General features: G+C 48.2%; 2 protein-coding genes and 1 long non-coding RNA gene across 3 annotated transcripts; all 3 read left to right on the top strand.

Moving 5' to 3' along the window:
* Positions 1-8,711: 8,711 nt before the first annotated feature.
* Positions 8,712-13,016, top strand: LOC144133354 (uncharacterized). The gene is made up of 2 exons (XM_077666397.1): positions 8,712-10,543; positions 12,721-13,016. Exons 1-2 carry the CDS (start codon positions 8,712-8,714, stop codon positions 12,998-13,000), a joined length of 2,112 nt encoding a protein of 703 aa, XP_077522523.1. The 3' UTR covers positions 13,001-13,016.
* Positions 13,017-13,182: 166 nt separating this feature from the next.
* LOC144133353 (uncharacterized) lies at positions 13,183-18,325 on the top strand. The gene is made up of 4 exons (XR_013315040.1): positions 13,183-14,317; positions 14,408-14,493; positions 16,448-16,748; positions 16,862-18,325. It is a non-coding gene; the product is annotated as an uncharacterized LOC144133353 (long non-coding RNA).
* LOC144105148 (uncharacterized) lies at positions 17,312-20,695 on the top strand. Its single transcript, XM_077638334.1, has 2 exons — positions 17,312-17,353; positions 19,234-20,695. Exons 1-2 carry the CDS (start codon positions 17,312-17,314, stop codon positions 20,053-20,055), a joined length of 864 nt encoding a protein of 287 aa, XP_077494460.1. The 3' UTR covers positions 20,056-20,695.
* The last annotated feature ends 898 nt before the right edge of the window (positions 20,696-21,593 follow it).

The raw sequence follows: 21,593 nt of genomic DNA, 5'->3' as shown, positions 1-21,593 counted from the left end.
TGATTTAGTTTTATGCAACAGTACCGGGAAGTGTGAAGGGCTCATAACATGGGAGGCGGGGAGTCTGCACTCGACGATAGATTATGCACTAATGTCACAGAGGATGTATAATAGATTAGGGGTAATGAGCATAGATGAACATGGTTCCAGAAGTCTAGGTAGTGACCACAAGCGTATGAAGTTGAGTTTCAGAAGAGAAACCAATGTAGGACTGAAGCGAGATGAAGCATTTTTACTCAGAAAAGCAATTGGAAGCAGCAGCCAAACGAATTGAGAAAGTAATTTTTGAGGATAGTGAAACAATGGATTTACACTAAATTAACTCAATTACTGGAGCTAGAGCTAGCTAAGGTGCGAGTAAAACTAAAAGGGAAAATACGCAAACCCAAGAGTTGGGGGGATGAGGAGGTCAAGAGGGTGATAGAGAAACGTCAGGAAGCGTCCAGGGAACACAGATATTCCAAGAAGAGGGGGGAACCAGAAGTTGAAGCAGACAGAAAATGGGATACCTTCATAAAGTGTAGAAGGGAAGCATCCTATTTGATTAATGAGAAAATTAGAAGAAAGGGTACCCAATGGATGTCAAAAGTAAATAAAAAGGATAGAAAAGCAGCTCAAAAATTCTGGAAACATCTAAATGCAATAAGTAATAAGACTAGGCTAGAGCAAAGGTTTATTTTTACAGATCAGGGTATTCGACTAGAGGGGATGAAACGATAAAACACATAAGAACAAGGATGACAGAAAAATTTAAAGAAAGAAATGTTGCACATAATTTATCGAAGGAGGATAGACCAGTTACTGCAATAGCTTCACTTGAGCAAAGAGAGAGTAATAAGACTAGGCTAGAGCAAAGGTTTATTTTTACAGATCAGGGTATTCGACTAGAAGTTGATGAAACGATAAAACACATGAGAACAAGGATGACAGAAAAATTTAAAGAAATGTTGCACATAATTTATCGAAGGAGGATACATCAGTTACTGCAATAGCTTCACTCGAGCAAAGAGAGTGGAAAGGGCAGAGAAGGTCCCTAGTGGCACGTCAACAGGACCAGATGGTATTCCGATTATGTTAATAAAGAAGCTAGTACCAAAATCCAAGCAAACATTAATACAGGTAGTGAATAAAATGATTGTGGACGGGAAAGTCCCCGATGAATAGTGATTAAGTAGAATGAACATGATATATAAGGGAAAGGGGGACAAAGCTGACGTAACTACTGTCCCATAACAGTGACATCTGTGGTTTACAGGGTGGTGATGCAGATTATAAAGGACAGATTGCAGGCTCGGGTGGAGAACGGGGGGGTGCTAGGGGAGCTACAAAATGGGTTCTGGAAACAAAGGAGGTTGGAGGACAATCTGTTTTCATTGACGCAGTGTATAGAGATTGCTGAAAAGGAACACAGGCCCCTGAGGCTAGCATTTCTGGATATTAGGGAAGCCTACGACAACATTATTCAAGAGTATCTGTGGGACATACTGGGCACATTGGATGTGGAAGGTGGAGAAATTAATCTTTTAAAAAATATATATAAATTTACCAGAGTGCTTATAAAATGGGAAAAAAATGTATGAGCCTGTAGAGATACAGCGGGGGCTTAGGCAAGGATGTCCTCTGTCACCTTTGTTGTTCATGTTGTACCTGCAAGGGTTCGAGACCAAGCTAGAGAGGAGTGGACTTAGCTTCAACCTTTCTTTTTTTCAAGCAAGGAGAATGGATTAAATAGTCATAATCGGGACTAATATATGCTGATGATATAGTGCTAATGGCTGGTAACAAGGAAGATTTACAGAAGTTGATAGATATATGTGGCACAGAGGGAGATAGGTTAGGTTTTAAGTTTAGTAAGGAAAAATCTGCAGTCATGATATTTAATGATGAGGTCGGCGAGCATAGAATACAGGAGTTCACGCTAGAAGTAGTGGATGAGTACAAGTATCTTGGGGTCTGGATAAATAATGGTGCTGAGTATCTGACAGAGTATGAAAAATATGTAATGAATAAAGCTAGTAGGCATCCAGCTGTCATGAAAAATAGGGCACTGTGGAATTACAATAGGTATGAAGTGGTAAGAGGGATCTGGAAAGGGGTGATAGTTCCTAGCGTGACTTTCGGTAGTGCGGTCCTGTGCACGACACCAGATGTTCAAGCAAGGTTAGATATTAAACAACGTGTCGTAGGGAGGCTACCTTTGGGAGCACGTGGCAACACACCAAATCAGGGGGTTCAGGGTGATATGGGATGGGCGTCGTTCGAGAGCAGAGAAGCTAGCAGTAAGATAGCATTTGAGGAGCGATTGAGAAAAATGTGGGAAAAGCAGTGGGCTAGGAAAGTTTTCAGATACCTGTATATAAGGAATGTTGATACGATATGGAGAAAGCGAACTAGAAAAATGACAAGCAAATATCTGGACAGTAGTATGGAGGCAAATCAGCAATTATCGGTTAAGATAAAGGTTAAAGAAACAGAGAGAGCTCTGTGGAAAACAGGGATGCTGATGAAATCAGCACTAGGAACATACGGGATTTCTAAGTAGGAAATTGCCAAAGAAAATATAATTGTAGGGGAAGCTCTTTCTTGTTTGAGGCCAGGACGGGAGTTTTGCGGACTAAGACAAATAGAGTCAGGTACCACGAGATAGACACGTTGTGCGTTGCGTGCGGAGAGGTGGAGGAAACGGCTGAACACTTGATACTTTTCTGTAAAGGGCTTCACCCTACAGTGGAAAGCAGCTTGGCTGATTTATCCAAGGCATTGGGGTTTAAGGACAGTAAAGGGAAATTAGATTTTAAGTGGGTAGAAGTAACCAAACGAAGGTTATCTGATAGGTGGCTAAAATCAAGACAAGAGTAAAATTTCATAAGTAATGGCTAGGTGGCTTGAGCGACCGCCCGATTTAAAGGGTTCAGCCGTATCCATCCATCCGTCCGTCCTTCCGTCCGTCCTTCCAATTTCGGTTTCAATGGCTGGGTGACTGTGATGCGTGGCGCCCGATCATGCTGTTTCATCCTATTTTCGGGCTTTGAGCAACAACTTTTAATTTGTTAATGACAAAAACATGTTTTTCACTTCCACATGATACTGAAAGAGGATCATCAGTTTAGATTTTGAAATCTGAAAGTGTGCTGTGCACGGCGTTTTATAATGCCGTTAGGACCCTTTGTCTGCTGCATAATCAGTAACCTCTGGGTGGTTTACAACAACAAGGAACATGTTCAAAACATTCATATTGCAACAACTGCTTGAAGTGGCTAGAAATTCCTCAAAATAAGTATTTACACTGCATGATGCATGGTTGTATATTGCACTGCTGCCAAAAATGCAAGAAATCAATAACTACTTTGGACAAGCAAAAAGGGAAAATAATCCATGAAATAGAATAAGGACAGAAGGAATTCCGGAATTACCTGAGCTCTCAACTGTAGCCAGGTGACCTGTGAGAAAGGAGGACTGCATGGCGCTCAACGGATGGAAGCTGGAGACGTCGCGGTAACCTGCCTGGGTAGTCGTTGGCCCACAGGCGGCACATCCCTCATATTTAATGCTCTTAGAACTTTGCGGAGTGCGTGTCTGTTACAATCTTGCTGCGGAGCATTGCGAGAGATGTTTTGATTGGGTGTAGCAGATCTTGGAAGGCTCAGCCTGCACTGTTTCTGGTCATTTTTCCGACGAGCTTTCGCCGAACGGTACCTCTTTGAATAACGTTGACAAATTTCAAATAAACCCATGCCCCTCATTTCTGTTCTTTCCGCAAGAAACACAGCTCACTATCTTCCTGTGTGATGCACACGCGCACAGTGACTTTTGGAGTAACACAGCAGGCCTGACTGTACCGGATATTTCTGGATGACAAGCGCGTGCGTTGATGAAATGACAACTGGAACAAGGGGAGTAGAGTATCAGGGCGAGCGACTTGTGAATATTAAAAAAAAAAACTGCGCTTGAAGGCACATACACATGCGCACTTACAAGGAAAAATGGCATGCGTCGGTGTGATGAAGGCGGCGGAAAAACTGAAGTTTCAAGAATATTTTGGGAAAGATCTAGGTTTCTTGTTGTACATCTTTGCAACTACGTTCTTGTCTGTTATGTCAAGTGCATGGTTTGTTAGCAACGGTTTGTTAGCAACTTCTTGCAGATAATACGCAACAGTGCTTCCCTGTGGCCGCTATCCTTGTTCTCACAGGTCAGGACAGGCAAAAACCCACAATTTTATTCACACTAGTTGTAGAGCAAGCATGTGTCCAGTGGCCTTTGAAGATGCATTCGGTCTTTGAGCATGATATCGACGAACTTCTTGAGGGCATGTAACACTCTTCGGAGTGCTGACGTCGGGTAAAAGAGTTTACCCCTGTCTTGGTTGGCAGTCAAACTGTCTACAGTAGTACTTCAAAGTAGAAGACTGGGCGAGTTGGTATGTACTCATACTGAAAAACAGCGCACACAATACAGGGACGAAGAAAAGAAACGACAACACGAGCGCTGATGTTGTCGTTTCTTTTCTTCGTCCTTGTATTGTGTGCGCTGTTTTTCAGTATGAGTAGTATTTCCTTGGCTGGAAACGAAAGCTACAAATTGCAGAATAATTTGATGTTGTGTTTGGCTGGCAGTTTATTTTTTTCGAATTACCTTGAGCCGTCTTTCCCGGAGGTCTAAGTCGGCAGGAATTTCGTGAAACAAACCAGCGCCGGGCTCCTTGTTTTGCTGACTGGACATGCAAAAGGGAGTGCAACAGCAATGCAGTTTCACTTGCTACTCCCTCCAGCAACTGCAGTCATCGACGCGTCACTTTTCAAACGGTAACACTAAACACACAAATAATATAAGAAACAGCGCACCAGAAGGCATACTTTTTGCTACAACGGCAGTCACAAGAAAATTCTGTGCTGCCTGCGTGTCGCCTGCTAGGATGGATGGATGGAGGGATACGGCTGAACCTTTTAAATCGGGCGGTGGCTGAAGCCGCCTAGCCATGACTTTTGAAATTTTTCTCTTCTCTTGATTTTTAGCCACCAATCAGATAACCTTCGCTTGGTTACTTCTACCCGCTTAAAATCTACTTTCCCTTCACGGTCCCTAAACCTCAATGCCTTTGATAAATCAGCCTCGCTGCTTTCCACTGTAGGGTGAGGCCCTTTACAGAAAAGTATCAAGTGTTCAGCCGTTTCCGCCTCCTCTCCGCACGCAACACACAATGCGTCTATCTCATGGTATCTGACTCTATATGTCTTAATTTGCAAAACTCCCGTCCTGACCTCAAACAACAAAGAGCTTCCCCTACAATTGTCATAGTTATTTTCTTTGGCAATTTCCTGTTTCAAAATCCTGTATGTTCCCAGTGCCGATTTCGTCAGCATGCCTGTTTTCCACAGAGCTCTCTGTTTCTGTAACCTTTTTCTTAACGAAGGGTCTGTGCTAACCGAGGGTTTGTGCTAGAGGGTTGTCTGAAAGCGCCGCCATACGGCGGGCAGAAAAACCCCTGACGCTTCAGGCATGTTCTTCAGGAGGCTTTGATACTTATAAGCAGTGTTGTGTATGTATAAGGGGCGCTACCCATCATTCATCTCATCTGTATATAAGTGACAGTCATCGGAATAAAAGGGCCATTTTTTTTTTACCTAGACTGGCTACACTAGTGTAGCCAGTTTAGCATGAGTTCATTTTTTTTTGCTAGTGGAGAAAAAGTATAGCTCTGCCCATCTACACGGACGCATTTCTTTTACGCGTAGTGTCACACAAGGACTACACTTTCTACACTGCTATTTTTGGAGGTGTAGGCTAGCAGATAAGGAAGGCGCGCGTTTCAAATGCACAACGCCATTTTTGCCGCGCGCTGTTGCAGCGCAGCCTCGCAAGTCTGAAGATTGTCCGCCTTGACGACGGCAGCACTATGGCGGTGCACCCACGATACGAAGACAGTGCCAACCTTACCTTCTATGAAGATAAAAACTACTTACACGATTGAAAGCGCGTATTTTAGTGTGCTGAACACTACTTCGCGTTTAGGTAAGCCGCGTTCTTTCGGTTGGTATATCGGCGCTGAGCGACCCACGTGAAAAAAATGTATTTTGCGTACATGGTCATCCACGTATCTGTGTATGTTAGTGAGAAGCTCCCTATGCTTACAGTATCGTCTTTCACATCTGTGTATTAATACGGCGGCGCCTCAAAGTGGTCGGTCAGGCCTTTGGCTGGGAGTCGATAGACAGCCATTGAAAGTCGCACCTCATATGCCGCGGAACGCCGGTTTCAACGCGGCGCAGAACGCTGTTCCCCTAGTCACGACAGAAGCATGAATGCTTTGTATTTCGCATGAGGAACTCTTCGTTGACCCTTCATCCGACGATGAACTTAATGTGCAAGAAGCTTAGCGACAGCTGCAGAGCAGACGATACAAGTTTGTGTGTTGCGTTTCATTTCAGAGGGAACAAAAATGTCCTTTGCATTTCTCTACTGCAATAAACGCAACGCAAAAACGTTTTGCAGTATATATTTCTTCATTTCATCTTATAATAAATTATGAAGACTCATAAATTCAGAGGTTGTCATCTGCTCCCGAGGACGACGGCGCTCCTTATCACGCTATTGGCTGACGCTCATGCAGACGAGTGCAGCGCTTCACGTCATAGCTTTAGCCCCGCCCTCCACTGGCCTACATGAACTTGCACGAAGTGTAGGCGCAAAAAATAGCCCTAAAGGGGCGAAGGCTGATGTCTATAGCACGTAGAGGAGGGAGTGAATATGTAAATCGCAGACAGATGGGTTCTCGCGAGTGAATCCATTAAGTTGATGTAAACGGTTTGGGGAGAGAAGGAAACCAAGAGGGGTGTCGCGTGAGAGAGTGATTAAAGGGGTTGGGGAAAAACACAGATATACGAATAAAGGCGAGGGTGTAACTTAAAAACCCTATTCTAGCTTGGCTGTCTTGTAATTTGTAGCCCCTTCGAAAAAAAAAAAGTGACTGATTCGCCGAATAAACTGGTTTGTATAGACCTCCTTCACCCCGCTGACGTCACGAAGATGCGGTGATGCTGATGTCAGCGGCGACTGTCGCATGGTAGGCAAAACAGGTTCTGCCTGCCTGTGCCTACCGCAGCTGGCGCAGCTATCGGCGCATGCATCATGCCTGCGCACTGCAGAAGCAGCATGTATTGAGCAGCTGCATCACTGTGGGATCCGCGTAGTAGCATAAAAAGAAATTTAAAATAGCCTCGATAGGTTTCTCGCAGATAAATACCGCATTAGGAAACTGGCTAACAGGGAATTGGCTGTGGTAGTAAAGCGCGAAGTCTGGGAGTCATTCAGCACTACCACTCAATGTACTTAATAACATGCAAGTTACTGCGTCCATACACCTGAACATAAGCATAGTGCGCTTATAACTGCGCAAGGAAAAAAGCACATATGTAGCTGCGCACGTATTTATAACCTTGAGCCGGTGTGCACGGGTCGCCGGCAGGTTCACTCATCCCCAAGGAATGCGTTCTTTTGTTGACAGCACAGCATGTTTCAATGGTGCGTTTTATGGCATTGAATATATACCTGAAACTGTTTCTTAATATGACCGGCGTAATTATTTGATTCGAGTAGAAAGAAGTGTGGTAAGTTCTGTCAATCTTTCGCAGTCACGTTGGCATGCTTAGAATAGCTGCTAAAAGCCGCATGCTTTTTCATTGCATCATGCATGTTTCATGAGGTAGTACATGATCGCGAAGCTTGTTTGGAAAGAAGCAGCCGCAGGCGTGCTACTAACAGACACGTGGCGAGATTGAGAGGGGACGCGGCAATGAAAAGTATTTTCGTTATTTATGCATGCGATATGTAACTAAATTTGGTGCAAATATGAAATGGCTATGCTAGTTTCAGTAATAAGTTTTATTTTTAGCTATACCTGGTGCAGTTCTTGGGCAATTACAATTAACACCCTCGTCAAGTCACCCCAAGGTCTTAAATAATTGAGTAGAAAGTGCGCAAATTTTTCTATGCCAGCATGTTCACAAAGCCCTGTTCTGTATGATGACGCTATTAGTTCATTTTTAGATGATCATGTACTTATGCATGCATAGTTACATGAAAACGTTTCTTACAAATATAACTAACATAAAACTGCACATGTAGTGAAAAAAATCGTGAGATTTATTAAGCAGCTTTTCTTGAAGCGCTGCCACTTTAGTTTTGAGGGGAATATCACTAGATGACTCCTGCACTGTGCATATACCTCTTTGTTCTGGCTGCGCAATGGTTTTTCCTATACTGTTTTTCTTCCTGTATGATTTGTCCTATGCATACACATATTGCAGTTGACATTGCCTTCGTTAGTAGGGATTAAAGTTATGACAATCTCCTAGTGTCCTAGCTACTTATAATTCAATGCTAAGTACGCAACCTAACCAGCTGATTTAATAGTTCAGTGTCTGCCACCGCTGGGCAACGCATATTGCAGAGCACTTTGAATAACCTAAGAATTGAGGAGAATCTTCAATTTATACAGAACAAAAGGAGACAATAAAGAGAGGTTTACTTCAGCTAAATTTGGCATCTAATCAGAACAGTCACTGAAGGGTCGGCACTTCGATACATACTTCAACAACCATCGTGTGTTAGTGTCAACATTGATTTGAAGCTTCTCCGCTTTTGTGCTCTTTTGTGTGTGTGTGGTTCATAATGAGACCATTTTTCTCTATTTTTCTTTCTTATAGACACAAATGGAGAGGCCCAGTGGCTCCGCTCAGGCCCTGATGCGGCGGGATGTCTCAGAGCTTCCCGGCTTACCCTTGTGCACAGGAACCGAGCGCGCCGGCTGCAAGATCACGGCGCATCTTTCCAAGCTCAACGCGTTCTTTTGGAACGCTCGGCTGGAGCTGCGGAAACTGTGCGGCACTCCTGCCAAGCTCGCGCTCGTCAGCATCGACGAGCAGGGCCTTCCGCTTCCTAACAGGAAACAAATACGACAGGGAGCCGCTCTCGCCCACCGCCTCCTCAAGACGCACCCGTGCCTTGCTGCTCTCGACATAAACACCAGCAGCTTCAAGGGGTCCGAGACGCTCCTGCGTGACGCGTTGGAAGACAACGCTTCCATCAAGTCGTTTAAAATCCACTTCAGCGGCCTCGTGAGACGTGAGGATTTCTGCTCAGCCATCCCTTCTCTCATGAATCTCGAACATCTGGAAGGCTCTACAGCTGAGGATTGTCCGGTCGCGCTTTCCTCGGCGATCACGGAGGCTCTCCAGAGGGCAGCATCCTTGAGGATTCTCAGAGTGCCGAACTTGCGCATGAAAGGCAGCAACGCCAATGAGTTCTTCGCAGCGTTAACGGCAAGCTGCTGCCTTGAAGAACTCTCGCTACATGCTTCCATGATTAGCGAAGCTTCTCTGGCATACCGCGCAGAGTTCTCGAGATACGTGGCCGCCACTAGGACGCTGACGAAGCTCAGCGTTGACTCGCACAATGAGTTGCGCCAGAACACAATGAAGTGGATACTGGAGGGCCTCCTGGAAAACCGAACGGTGACGGAGGTCAGCCTAACAGACTTTGTCATAGACCCCGAGAGCGCAGCAGTCATGACCGAGGTGCTCGCTCGGAACAGCATATTGCGGCGGCTTAATATCACAACTGCCGCCTTGGGTGCCTGGGAACGTCTGCAAGTAGACGTCGCGAGTACGGCCGACTGCAGTCCCTGGCTCCACGCGTTGGCAGAAAACGGGACGCTGGAAGCGATCGCGTTACCGCTTGCCAGTTTCGAACCGGAGTCTTGGCAGTTGCTGTTCAGGGCCCTCTCGACAAAGAACAGCCTCATGACGTTGACCATTTCCGGACTACGCAGCCAGCGCTACCTGTGGGAGAAAGCCTCCGAAGCTCTCATAAGCAGCGGCGCCGAGGACAATGTTTCCTTTGAAACGACTATTAACGTTGTGCAGAACAGAGAAAGCCTAAGGTGCAGGGGATTCTCTCAGATCTATGCCTTTGCATACCGCGACACCTGGGTTGAAGTGGATCGGACGCTTGTTCAAATATCTTCACTCACCCACATTACGTCCGCCCACCTCGAAATCTGGCTGCCCGGCGTAGACAAGACGATGTGCATGGCCATAGCCCACTACATCTCGGCAACGGCCTCGCTCAGGAAGCTGCAGATTACTGTATGGCTCCGAAATATATTCAGAGAGCCCACTAAGGAATGCTGCCAGGCTATCTGTGGTGCTCTCCGCCAAAATGCGAGTATTACGGAGCTGCGTGTCCTGGCCAAGCTCATGGATGATGATGAGGTCGAGCTTCTGGCTGACGCCGTCAGGGGCAGCCGGAACATCCGGCGGGTTCACCTGACTGCCGGTGAGCCACGCATAGCCGTCGCCTTTGTCCGACGCCTCCGCTTCAGCATAGAAGACCACCGCAACCTGGTCAACGTGACCGTGGATGGCTGCGAGCTGAGCGGAGGGCATCTGGCAACTGACCTGTTCGTCATCCATGACACGGCTCGTCGAAACGCGGACGCTGTTGCCTGGGCCTCCGATTTCGTTGTCGGCGCCGTGTATGACAGGTAGGTATGTGCAGAGTTCAACACGGCAATGCGATAAATAACTGGATGGGCACATATAGAGCAAAAGTTCTACTCCTCCCACACAAAGATGGAGCTCATGTGGCTATAAAATTTGACCTTCTAATCAGGAGCGGAGGAGGTCATGCCACGTGACTCGCCATGGCTGCGCGTTGAGCCGACAGCACTTGCTCTCCTTGCAACTATCGAATCACGTGACTCGATGTGCCTCGCCACAGCTGTGTGTACGGAGCCGACGGTACTCTTGCAACTGCCGGAAATTGCGAGGCACGCCGTTCGCTGGATACGTAAAAGCGTTTGGCATGTGCTCACCTTCGTGTGCTTAACTGAACAGAGCTTTCGCTGTCTTACTCGGTTGAGCCGGCTTGAACCGCAGCTAATTTTTTGTGGCACTGCCCACCGTTGTATGAAATGGGGTGGCGAATTGCCGTTTTCGCTGATCTGACAAGAGTCCGTTCGCGGGAAGTGTCCGCCTCACCTTTCAATCAAATGACGTCATGAAATCTAAAATAAAAATAAAACAATAAAAGCAACAATAATTAAATATAAATGAAAATTGGAGAAATAAAAACTAAAAACAACAGGAAAAAAAGTACAACGCGTAGAGCCGTCGTGGAAAAAACTCGCGTTCTAGAAGGTTCAGGTTCCATGCTTTCGCATTCCTTCATGTAAGCAGACTTAAGTGTCCTCAGAAATTTTTTCTCTTTCTCTCTCGCCTGGAACGTGCATTAACGTTCTGCAACAGGTGATGGACACTTAATCGCAGCCATTGCTGCGAAGGTTTTCAATGGAGTTGCACGGACTGCCATTTCAACCCTAGCCGACAAAGCAGAATTCGTGATTTCAAGACCACGCTCACTGTGTTTCATGTGCACTTTGCTGCAATTTTTAAGGAAAAAAAAGTTAAGGATGTCATTAGTAATCGCCAAGGTTTAAAATCAAGACATGTCATCCTCATGTTACCTCATTTGATCTCTCGCGTTGCAGAGAGCGACATCCGACGGCTTCTCTGGAATTCTTGCACATTTTTATTTCAAGAAAACACCGTATATTTGGAGCACTACTCAATGGCCAAATGATTTCTTGTACATCATATATTCAACAACGCTTCCAGCCACAGACAGATTTGACTTGGAGTGTTGGTCGGGCATCCTGGTCCTGCATACTTTTATAAAGAGCACATAAAATGCGGATTCCTTGTGCGCTGTTAACATGACTGGACACCGCCAACAATAATCGATAAATATAAATCTGCGCGCCTGTAAATCTTGCTTGCGTTAATTGGCTATCATTTTGCCGCCTGTATGCTCAAAATATCGGTCTGCTGCTGGCATGCAAGATTAACGACGACTCAACAGATGTGGAGCTATTAACAAGCGTAGCGTGAACTCAAAGACCTCAGAGTACCTTGATTCCTCACCTGATTGCAAACAATTGCTACGTTGGGACACAGGAAAGGGATTGTGAAATAGTGTCCCGTCCCGTACGGCAACCGTTAGAATGGCATAGGCTAACCTTAACAATGCACATAATCTCTTCGCAGGTGCTTCGCAGCTAATAAGATATTGTGCTGCACCTTCTTGTGATCGTCATAATGCTCGCCGGTCTGGATGTGCATTGTTACGGTCAGCCTATGCATATTTAACTGTTGCCATATCCCACAGCGCCCCAATCAGTCTGCATACGTATATAGAGCAAACCTAGCGTAACGTGAGTCTGTTGGTGCGTTTTGAAAGATGCTAGGGTGAAAAATAGCAGCGCTATTCTTTTTTCGGGGGGGTGTCAAACCTGTTCTCAACATAAGGGGGCTGGACTGCTTTTTTTGAGGAAAGGAAATGGCGCAGTGACTGTCTCACATGTCTCGGCGGTCACCCGAATCATGCTGTAAGGCAAGGGATAAAGCGCGCGGTAGTGGAAGTCTTCAGAGTAATTTCAACCACTTGGGGATCTTTAACGTGCGTTTACATCGCACAGTGCACGAGCGCGTTTTGCGTTTCGCCCCTATCGAAGCGCAGCTGCCGCGGTCGGGTTCGAACCCGGGTACTCTGGCTCAGTAGACGAGCGCCATAACCACTGAGCCACCGTGGCGGGTGAATTCAAAATTGGGGATGAGTCACTGGAGAGCTGCGTTTCTGAGAACGCACGAAACCACGATGCAGGTACAGCGCCTGTGCCTTGGAGCGAGTCGCCCGGCATCCTGCGCTCCAGGACGAGCTCGCAGAGCAGCTATCGGTGAGCAGGGCCGAGGCCACTGACCTGGTGCGCCGCGGGCTGCGAAGAACCCAGAGCATGGACGACTTCATGCGGCTGGCAGGAGTCGTCAGGGAGCGGGTCAAGTGCCACGCCTTCGAAGACGGCCGCGCCCAGCTGGACAGCCTCAACGAGTACTGCTGGATTGCTATTAGGCGTTACCTGGACCTCAACGACATCCAGGAGTGACCGGAGGACCTCAAAGAAACAGTAAGCCAAGCTTTCCGGAACATGGCCGTTTAGTTCGTCAAACTGCCACAACGGGCCACTTCACCCGGAACTCTTCCTTTCTCTTTTTTCCCCTTTCCTGCCTCGCATAGCCGCACGCAGGAGGACGGGCACAGTTCCGTCTGGACCTCCGAGGAGAACGATGTCCCTAGCTGCGTCCCCCGCCGCGCTGCTACCCTGTAGCAGTACCTTGCGGTTCCAACCTGCTGCCTGGAAACGACCGACGGCCCTTGTGGCGGAGCTGCCTGATGTCCCTGCTGTCCAAACAGCCCCCTACGCGCTGCCGGAAACGGCGGTATCCAGCGTCCCCTGCCGCGCTGCTACCCTGCAGCAACACCGGCGGTTCCAACCTGCCGCCTGGAAACAACCGACGGCGCTCGTGGCGCCAGCTGCCTGACGCCTCTGCTGTCCAAACAGCCCCCCTATGCGCCGCCGGAAACGGCATTATCCAGCGTCCCCCGCCGCGCTGCTACCCTGTAGTGGTACACTGCGATTCCGACGTACTGCCTGGAAACGACAGACGGCGTTCGTGGCGACAGCTGCCTGATGCCCCTGCATTCCAAACAGCCCCCTACGCGCCGCCGGAAACGGCGGTATCCAGCGTTCTCCGCCGCGCTGCTACCCTGTAGCAGTACACTGCGGTTCCAACCTGCCACCTGGAAACGACCGACGGCGCTCGTGGCGCTGTCCAAACAGCCCCCCACACGCCGCCGGAAACGGCAGTATCCAGCGTCTTCCGCCGCGCTGCTACCCTGTAGTGGTACACTGCGATTCCGACGTACTGCCTGGAAACGTTGCCTGACAGTTGCCTGACACCCCTGCATTCCAAACAGCCCCCTACGCGCCGCCGAAAATGGCGGTATCCAGCGTCCTCCGCCGCGCTGCTACCCTGTAGCAGTACACTGCTGTTCCAACCTGCCGCCTGGAAGCGACCGACGGCCCTTGTGGCGCAGCTGTCTGACGCCCCTGCTATCCAATCAGCTCCTACGCGTCGCCCGAAACGGCAGTATCCAGTGTCCCCCGCCGCGCTGCTACCCTTTAGCAGTACACTGCGGTTCAAACCTGCCACCTGGAAGCGACCGACGGCCCTCGTGGCGCAGCTGCCTGACGCCCCTGCTGTCCAACCAGCCCCCTACGCGCCGCCGGACAAGGCGGTATCCAGCGTCCCCCGCCTTGCTGCTACCCTATAGCAGTACACTGCGGTTCCCACCTGCCGCCTGGAAACGAACGACGGCCTTCCTTCTGGCCTTGTGGCTGCACTTGGATGGATGTTAATGAGTAATTACTCTCTTATTACAAATATTCTCTGCCTTGGGAGAATTACTTTATTCAGTGGATGAACATCATTTACTGCGTGGATTTCTGCAGTGACCTGCGTGGATTTCTGCGTGGATTTCTACCACGAGGTGCAATCTCCGGCATCATCTAAGCGCCTGTTGCCTTTTTTGCTGCAGGTTAGTACGGTACAAACATAACTTTCTTTTCTCTGCGTCAGCTGCCACTACTGCCAAGTTGTATAGTTGTAGCGCTTTCTTTGTTGGTTGTCTCGCGAAGCATGTCGAAAGATTTGTTAAAATGAAAGATGAGTTTGTTAGGCTAAAAAAAGAGCTCGAACAAGAGTTTAAGACATTCAAAGAATCGATGGAAAGAGAACTTCGGAATGAAATCATGGATTTACACCTTGAACAACGTAATCTTACTAAGAGTCTTGAGTACGCTCATGCTGATATCCGTGATTTGAAGAAAGAATTGCAAGATGAAAAATCAAAAAGCACGAAGCAAGCAAGTGGAAATGATGTGCTTAAAGCTAAATGCTCCACTCTTGAAATGACTGCCTCAGACCTAGAAAAAGGAGTTTTGTTCATTCAGGGCAATACTCGCGGAAAGCAAGTCTTGAGATTTTTGTGGTTACAAGAAGGAAAGCGATAACGTTGTGGCCATTTTGTCCGAGATTGGTAATGTCATCAAAGAACCTATCACTGAACCTGGCATCGCAACATGTCATCATGTACCCACCCGGAAGCCGGACATAAACATAGTGGTTCAATTTAGGTCAGTCAAAAACAATGCGTGACACTGCCCTCAGGAAAGCAAAAAAGACACTGCTCACTAACAAAGACATACGACTAGTGGACGAAACACCGGTATACGCGAAGGAACACCGTTGTCCGGCACAGAAAAAACTGCTAAGAATGGCAGTGAAAAGGAAGCATGACTTTAAATAGAAGTCAGTTTGGATACGCAATGGTAAGATCTTTGCAAGGCGGGCTGATGGCTCTGAAGATACATATATATCTTGTGAAGGGGACCTTGCAAAGATAGGCCCCGTCCCTGAAGCTGCAGGTGCTCCTTTATCAGGTGAAGCGGACTCGACCAATGCGAGCCCTGAACCAAGTTTTGGTATTGATAGGTCTTCATAAACGGTCAAAATGGAATATCATGATTTCATTTTACCCTCTCGCGTTCAGCTTCCACACCAGCCTCTCAGTTCCGTTTTTCATGCCAATGCTCGTTCTGCTAATAATAAAGAAGACCAGATAACAGCACTGCTGAGCGAATTCAGTTTTCATTTTAGAATAATTATGCTAACCGAAACATGGTTCAATAGCGATAGCAGCGCACTATGCCTAAATGGGTACAGCAATTATTTCGTTAACCGGCCGAGTAGGCGTGGTGGCGGTTTTGCTGCATACATTCAAACACAGCGCCGTTGTGTTCCTGTTCCGGAGTTCTGCATTTCAACGAGTGATTATGAGATGTTGAAATGCAACTTGGAAATAATAACGGTTGTATACCGGCCCTCGAATGGCATTATTTCAAGCTTCAAATACTTCTTTGAAACATTTTTAGCCTACGTCAGCGCAAGCAATTTTCGCCTCATCTGCGGAGGAGATTTCGATGTAGGTATCGCAGGGGATAGCAACCTAACCCAAAATTTTTTGATTACCTTTCAGTCGACTGGTTTCATGAATTTAATCAACACACCTACACGTGTTACACAGGCTACTTTTTCCTGTATTGATCTCATCATTACCATTATTGAAACTATCGTCAACCAAGCTGGTACCATTACCTCAGATGTCAGTGATCACTGTCCTGTTTTTATGTTCTATTACACAGATCCGTAAAGTTGCAGTCGTCCTGAAATGCCAATTTACGTTCAGTACATATCAAATAGTGCACTGGAAAAATTCAAGTATGACATTGGTATTCACAATTGGTCCCACTTATACAAGATAAAAGACGCAGATGTTCTCTCAAAGAAATTAACCGCCGCAGTCGGGTTCGAACCTGGGTACTCTGGCTTAGTAGGCAAGCGCTATGACCACTGAGCCACCGCGGCGGTTGAATTCGGGGCTGATTTACTGGAGAGCTGCGTTTCTGAGAAAGCATGAAACCCCGACGCAGGTGCAGCATCTGCGCCTTGCAGCGAGTCGCCCGGCATCCCGCGCTCCAGGCCGAGCTCGCCGAGCAGCTAACGGTGAGCAGCGCCGAGGCCACTGAGCTGGTGCGCCGCGGCCTGCGTGGAACGCAGAGCATGGACGACTTCATGCGGCTGGCAGGAGTCGTCAGGGAGCGGGTCAAGTGCCACGCCTTCGAAGACGGCCGCGCCCAGCTGGTCAGCCTCAACGAGTACTGCTGGAGCGCTATTAGGCGTTACCTGGACCTTTACGACATCGAGGAGTGGCCGGAGGAGCTCAACGAAACAGTAAGCCAAGCTTTCCGGAACATGGCCGTTTAGATCATCAAACTGCCACCAGAGGCCATTTCACCCTGAACTCTTCCTTTCTCTCTTTTTTTCTGCTTTCCTGCCTCGCATAGCTGCATGCAGGCAGACGGGCACGGTTCCGTCTGGACCTCCGAGGAGAACGGATATCCCCTGCCGCGCTGCTACCCTCTAGCAGTACCCTGCGGTTCCAACCTGCTGCCTGGAAATGACCGACGACCCTCGTGGCGGAGCTTCCTGACGCCCCTGCTGTCCAACCAGCCCCCTACGCGCCGCCGGAAACGGCGGTATCTGGGGTCCCCCGCCGCGCTGCTACCCTGTAGCAGTACATTGCAGTTCCAACCTGCCGCCTGGATGCGACCGATGGCTCTCATGACGCCAACTGCCTGACGTCCCTGCTGTCCAAAGAGCCCCCCTATGCGCCACCGGAAACGGTGGTATCCAGCGTCCCCCGCCGCGCTGCTACCCTGTAGCAGTACACTGCGGTTCCAACCTGCCGCCTGTAAGCGACCGACGGCTCTCGTGACGCCAACTGCCTGGCGCCAATGCTGTCCAAAGAGCCCCCCTATGCGCCGCTGGAAACGGCGGTATCCAGCGTCCCCCGCCACGCTGCTACACGGTAGCAGTACACTGCGGTTCCAACATGCGGCCTAGAAGCGACCGACGGCCGTCGTGCCGCCAACTGCCTGACGCCCCTGCTGTCCAACCAGGCCCCTACGCGCCGCTGGAAACGGCTGCATCCAGCTTCCCCCTCCGGGATGCTACCCTGTAGCAGTACACTGCGGTTCCAACCTGTTGCCTGGAAACGACCGACAGCGGTCGTGGCGCCAGCTGGCTGATGCCCATGCTGTCCAACCAGACCCCTACGCACCTCTGGAAATGGTGGTATCCAGCGTCCCCTGCCGCGCTGCTACCCTGTAGCAGTACACTGTGGTTCCAACCTGCCGCCTGGAAACGACCGACGGCGCTTGTGGCGCTGTCCAAACAGCACTCTACACGCCGCCGGAAACGGTGGTACCCAGCGTCCCCCCGCCCCGCTGCTACCCTGTAGCAGTACACTGTAGTTCCAACCTGCCGCCTGGAAACGACCGACGGCGCTCGTGGCGCCAGCTGGCTTATGCCCCTGCTGTCCAACCAGGCCCCTACGCACCGCTGGAAACGGTGGTATCCAGCGTCCCCTGCCGCGCTGCTACCCTGTAGCAGTACACTGTGGTTCCAGCCTGCCGCCTGGAAACGACCGACGGCGCTTGTGGCGCTGTCCAAACAGCACTCTACACGCCACCGGAAACGGTGGTATCCAGCGTCCCCCCGCCACGCTGCTACCCTGTAGCAGTGCACTGTGGTTCCAACCTGCCGCCTGGAAACGACCGACGGTGCTCGTGGCGCCAGCTGGCTGATGCCCCTGCTGTCCAAACAGCCCTCTACACGCCGCCGGAAATGGCGGTGTCCAGCTTCCCCCGTCGTGATGCTACCCTGTAGCAGTACACTACGGTTCAAACCTGCCGCCTGGAATCGACCGATGGCCTTCTTTGGGGCCTTTTGGCTGTACTTGGGTGGATGTTAATAAGTAATTACTCCCTTATTACAAATATTCTCTGCCTTGGGAGAATTACGTTATTCAGTGGGTGAACATCATTTACTGCGTGGATTTCTGCAGTGACCTGCGTGGATTTCTGCGTGGATTTCTACCAAGAGGTGCAATCTGCGGCATCATCTAAGCGCCTGCTGCCTTTTTTGCTGCAGGTTAGTACGGTACACATGTAACTTTGCTTTCTCTGCGTCAGTTGCTATTACTGCCAAGTTGTCAAGTTGTTGCGCTTTCTTTGTTGGTTGTCTCGGGAAGCATGTCGAAAGATTTGACTAAAATGAAAGACGATTTTGTTAAGCTAAAAGAAGAGCTCAAACAAGAGAGACATTCAAAGAATCGATGGAAAGGGAACTTCAGAATGAAATCAGGGACTTACGCCTTGAACGACGTAATCTTACTCAGAGTCATGAGTACACTCATGCTGAAATCCGTGATTTGAAGAAAGAACTGCAAGACGAAAAATCAAAAAGCACAAAGCAAGCAAGTGGAAATGATGTGCTTAAGGCTAAATGCTCTACTTTTGAAATAACTGCCTCAGACCTAGAAAACGAGTTGTTCATTCAGGGCAATACTCGCGGAAATCAAATCTTGAGATTTTTGCGGTCATCAAGAGGGAAAGCGAAAACATTGTGGCCATTTTATCCGAGATTGGTAACGTCATGAAAGAACCTATCACTGAATCGTACATCGAAACATGTCATCGTGTACCCACCCGGAAGCCTGGCATAACAAACATAGTGGTTCAATTTAGGTCAAGAACAAAGCCTGACGCTGCACTCAGGAAAGCAAAGAAGACACGGCTCACTAACAAAGACATACGACTAGTGGACGAAACACCGGTATACGCGAAGAAATCTACGCTTTACGGTTTACGCTAAGAAATCTAGTGATTACTTTTTGATACAGCTGCCGAGCCCGCAATGCTGCCTTGCCATTGTCACTGAGTGTTCTGATGTCATTATTTCCTTGCTTTTGTTGTCCGGCGACATAGAGACTAACCCCGGCCCTGCCTCACTCGAAACTGTAGTTACGGAACTTAAAAAATTGTCCACCGGTCAGTCGACATTAATCGCGGAAGTTACAGACCTCAAAAACCAGTTACTAACAACAGACAACCTTATTTCTGATCTAAGCAGGCGCATCAGCGCTCTTGAAGGTCATTACCAAACCATACAGTCACTACGCACAGAGATAGAAGGCCTAAGCACTCACACCACCCAGGCAACTCGCCAGCTCTGTGATCTCGAGGATCGCATAGACGAAGCAGAAAACCAATCACGAAGAAACAACCTCATATTCTACAACATTCCGGACCCTGACCCATCTGAAACGTGGGCCGACTCTGAAAAGCTACTAATTCGCCATTGCTCCGAATTTTTGGACATCACCCTCGACCCCAAAACAATAGACCGCACTCACCGTCTTGGGCGCCACGAACCTGATCGCTGCCGTCCGTTAATTGCCAAATTCGCACTTTTCAAAACGAAGGACGAAATTCTAGCTAATGGCCGCAAATTCAAGAACGCTGACTACTCCGTCGGTGAAGATTTTTCACGCCGCGTTCGCAATGTGCGCAAACATCTAGTTACATTTGCCAAAAGCAAGACTAACCGTTTTTCTTTGCGATACAAAACCCTGTTCATCGGTTCCCGACGATATATCTTCGACGAACCATCGCAATCTGTAAAAGAGATACCATAGCGGTTGCTGCGCCGCCAGCCCCCAGCCGCTCATGTACCTACCACCCCCCAGCCTAATCTTTCCTTTTCGGCGATTTTCACAAACATACGTAGTTTTCTTCCGAAACGTGAAATCATCTCCAATCTTGTGTGTTCATCTGCTAGTAACTTGCTGATACTTACCGAAACATGGCTCACTAATGGCATCACCGATACTGAAGTTCTTGCTGACTTACCGAATTTTAACCTTCTTCGCAAAGATCGCACATCCGCTCGAGGTGGAGGCGTTTTCATCGCAGTTAGCAATCAGTTCTCGTGTACAGTTATTAATATTCCATCAGACCTTGAGATAGTATGGCTACTTTGTCGCGCTGCGCCCCAAACCGTACTGCTGGGCGTTTGTTATAGAGCGCCAAATACCAACTCCGATTTCTCTCGAATTCTTAACGACGTGATCAGCCAATTAACGAGGAAATACCCAAAAGCGCATATCATTCTTTTTGGAGACTTCAATTTTCCAGAAATCAACTGGCAGACACAGACAGCTGTCGGCAACAGGGAAGCGAATGATTTTATCGAGGTCTGCCTAAACTTCAACTTAACTCAAGTGGTATCTGAACCGACCCGCGGTGCAAACATCCTAGATCTAATCCTGACTACCCACCCGGTAGCCCTCTCATCTATCACTTATCTACGCGAAATCAGCGACCATAAAGTAATTCACGCCACATTTGAGTTCCACCCATCACGACGCCAGAATCAAAACAAAACTATTCGCCTCTACGACAAAGGAAACTGTGAAGCCTTTAGTCTTGAATTAAACCAATATCTCACAACATTTGAAGCATCTTTTCACGATAATTCAGTAAATGACAATTGGTCCCGTTTTAAGAAAAAGGTTAGCGAACTAACCGATAGATACATCCCCAAAATAAGCTTCCACTCGGACCGCCAGAAACCATGGTATACCAAAACGATAAAAAGACTCGACAATAAAAAGAAGCGCCTTTTCCGTGCGGCAAAATTAAAGCAATACGACGAGTGCGCATGGGAAAAATACTATACAGCCGAACGCACCTACCTATCAGAAATTCGCTACGCAAAATACTCTTTCCTTCACAACGACCTCCCCAAATTGTTGACTTCCAATCCCAGAAAGTTTTGGCAGGTCATAAGTGAGCACCCGGCACATACCATCACTCTAACTAAAGAGTCTGGAGAGGAAGCTGATGACATTGAGTGCGCTGACATTTTTAATAACGCCTTTTCATCTGTGTTCACTAATGAAATTCACCCACCAACTGCAACTTTCGCCGTCAATATAGAGTCCAGCATGCCTGCTATCGCGTTTTCTGAAGCCGGCATTACCTCTCTCATTGAACACCTTAAAACTTCATCATCGGCCGGCGTCGACGAAATTAACTCCAAAATACTGCGCAACACTAATAATATTTCTGCAATGTACTTATTGTTATTGTTTTCACAGTCGCTTTCTACAGGTTCCATTCCGGATGACTGGAAAGTGGGAAAGGTCATTCCCGTCTTTAAGTCCGGTAACAA

The sequence above is a fragment of the Amblyomma americanum genome, chromosome 1, assembly GCF_052857255.1.
Source record: "Amblyomma americanum isolate KBUSLIRL-KWMA chromosome 1, ASM5285725v1, whole genome shotgun sequence".
Classification (NCBI taxonomy): domain Eukaryota; kingdom Metazoa; phylum Arthropoda; class Arachnida; order Ixodida; family Ixodidae; genus Amblyomma; species Amblyomma americanum.
This window is presented reverse-complemented; position numbering and strand designations above follow the sequence as displayed.

Excerpts from the sequence above, each read along its gene's own strand:
- LOC144133354 (XM_077666397.1), top strand. The coding sequence starts at position 8,712 with ATGGAGAGGCCCAGTGGCTCCGCTCAGGCCCTGATGCGGCGGGATGTC. Across the intron at positions 10,544-12,720 it reads GTCGGCGCCGTGTATGACAG|GTACAGCGCCTGTGCCTTGG; the intron begins GTAGGTATGTGC and ends ACCACGATGCAG.
- LOC144105148 (XM_077638334.1), top strand. The coding sequence starts at position 17,312 with ATGCTGTCCAAAGAGCCCCCCTATGCGCCGCTGGAAACGGCG. Across the intron at positions 17,354-19,233 it reads ATGCGCCGCTGGAAACGGCG|AAATCTAGTGATTACTTTTT; the intron begins GTATCCAGCGTC and ends GTTTACGCTAAG.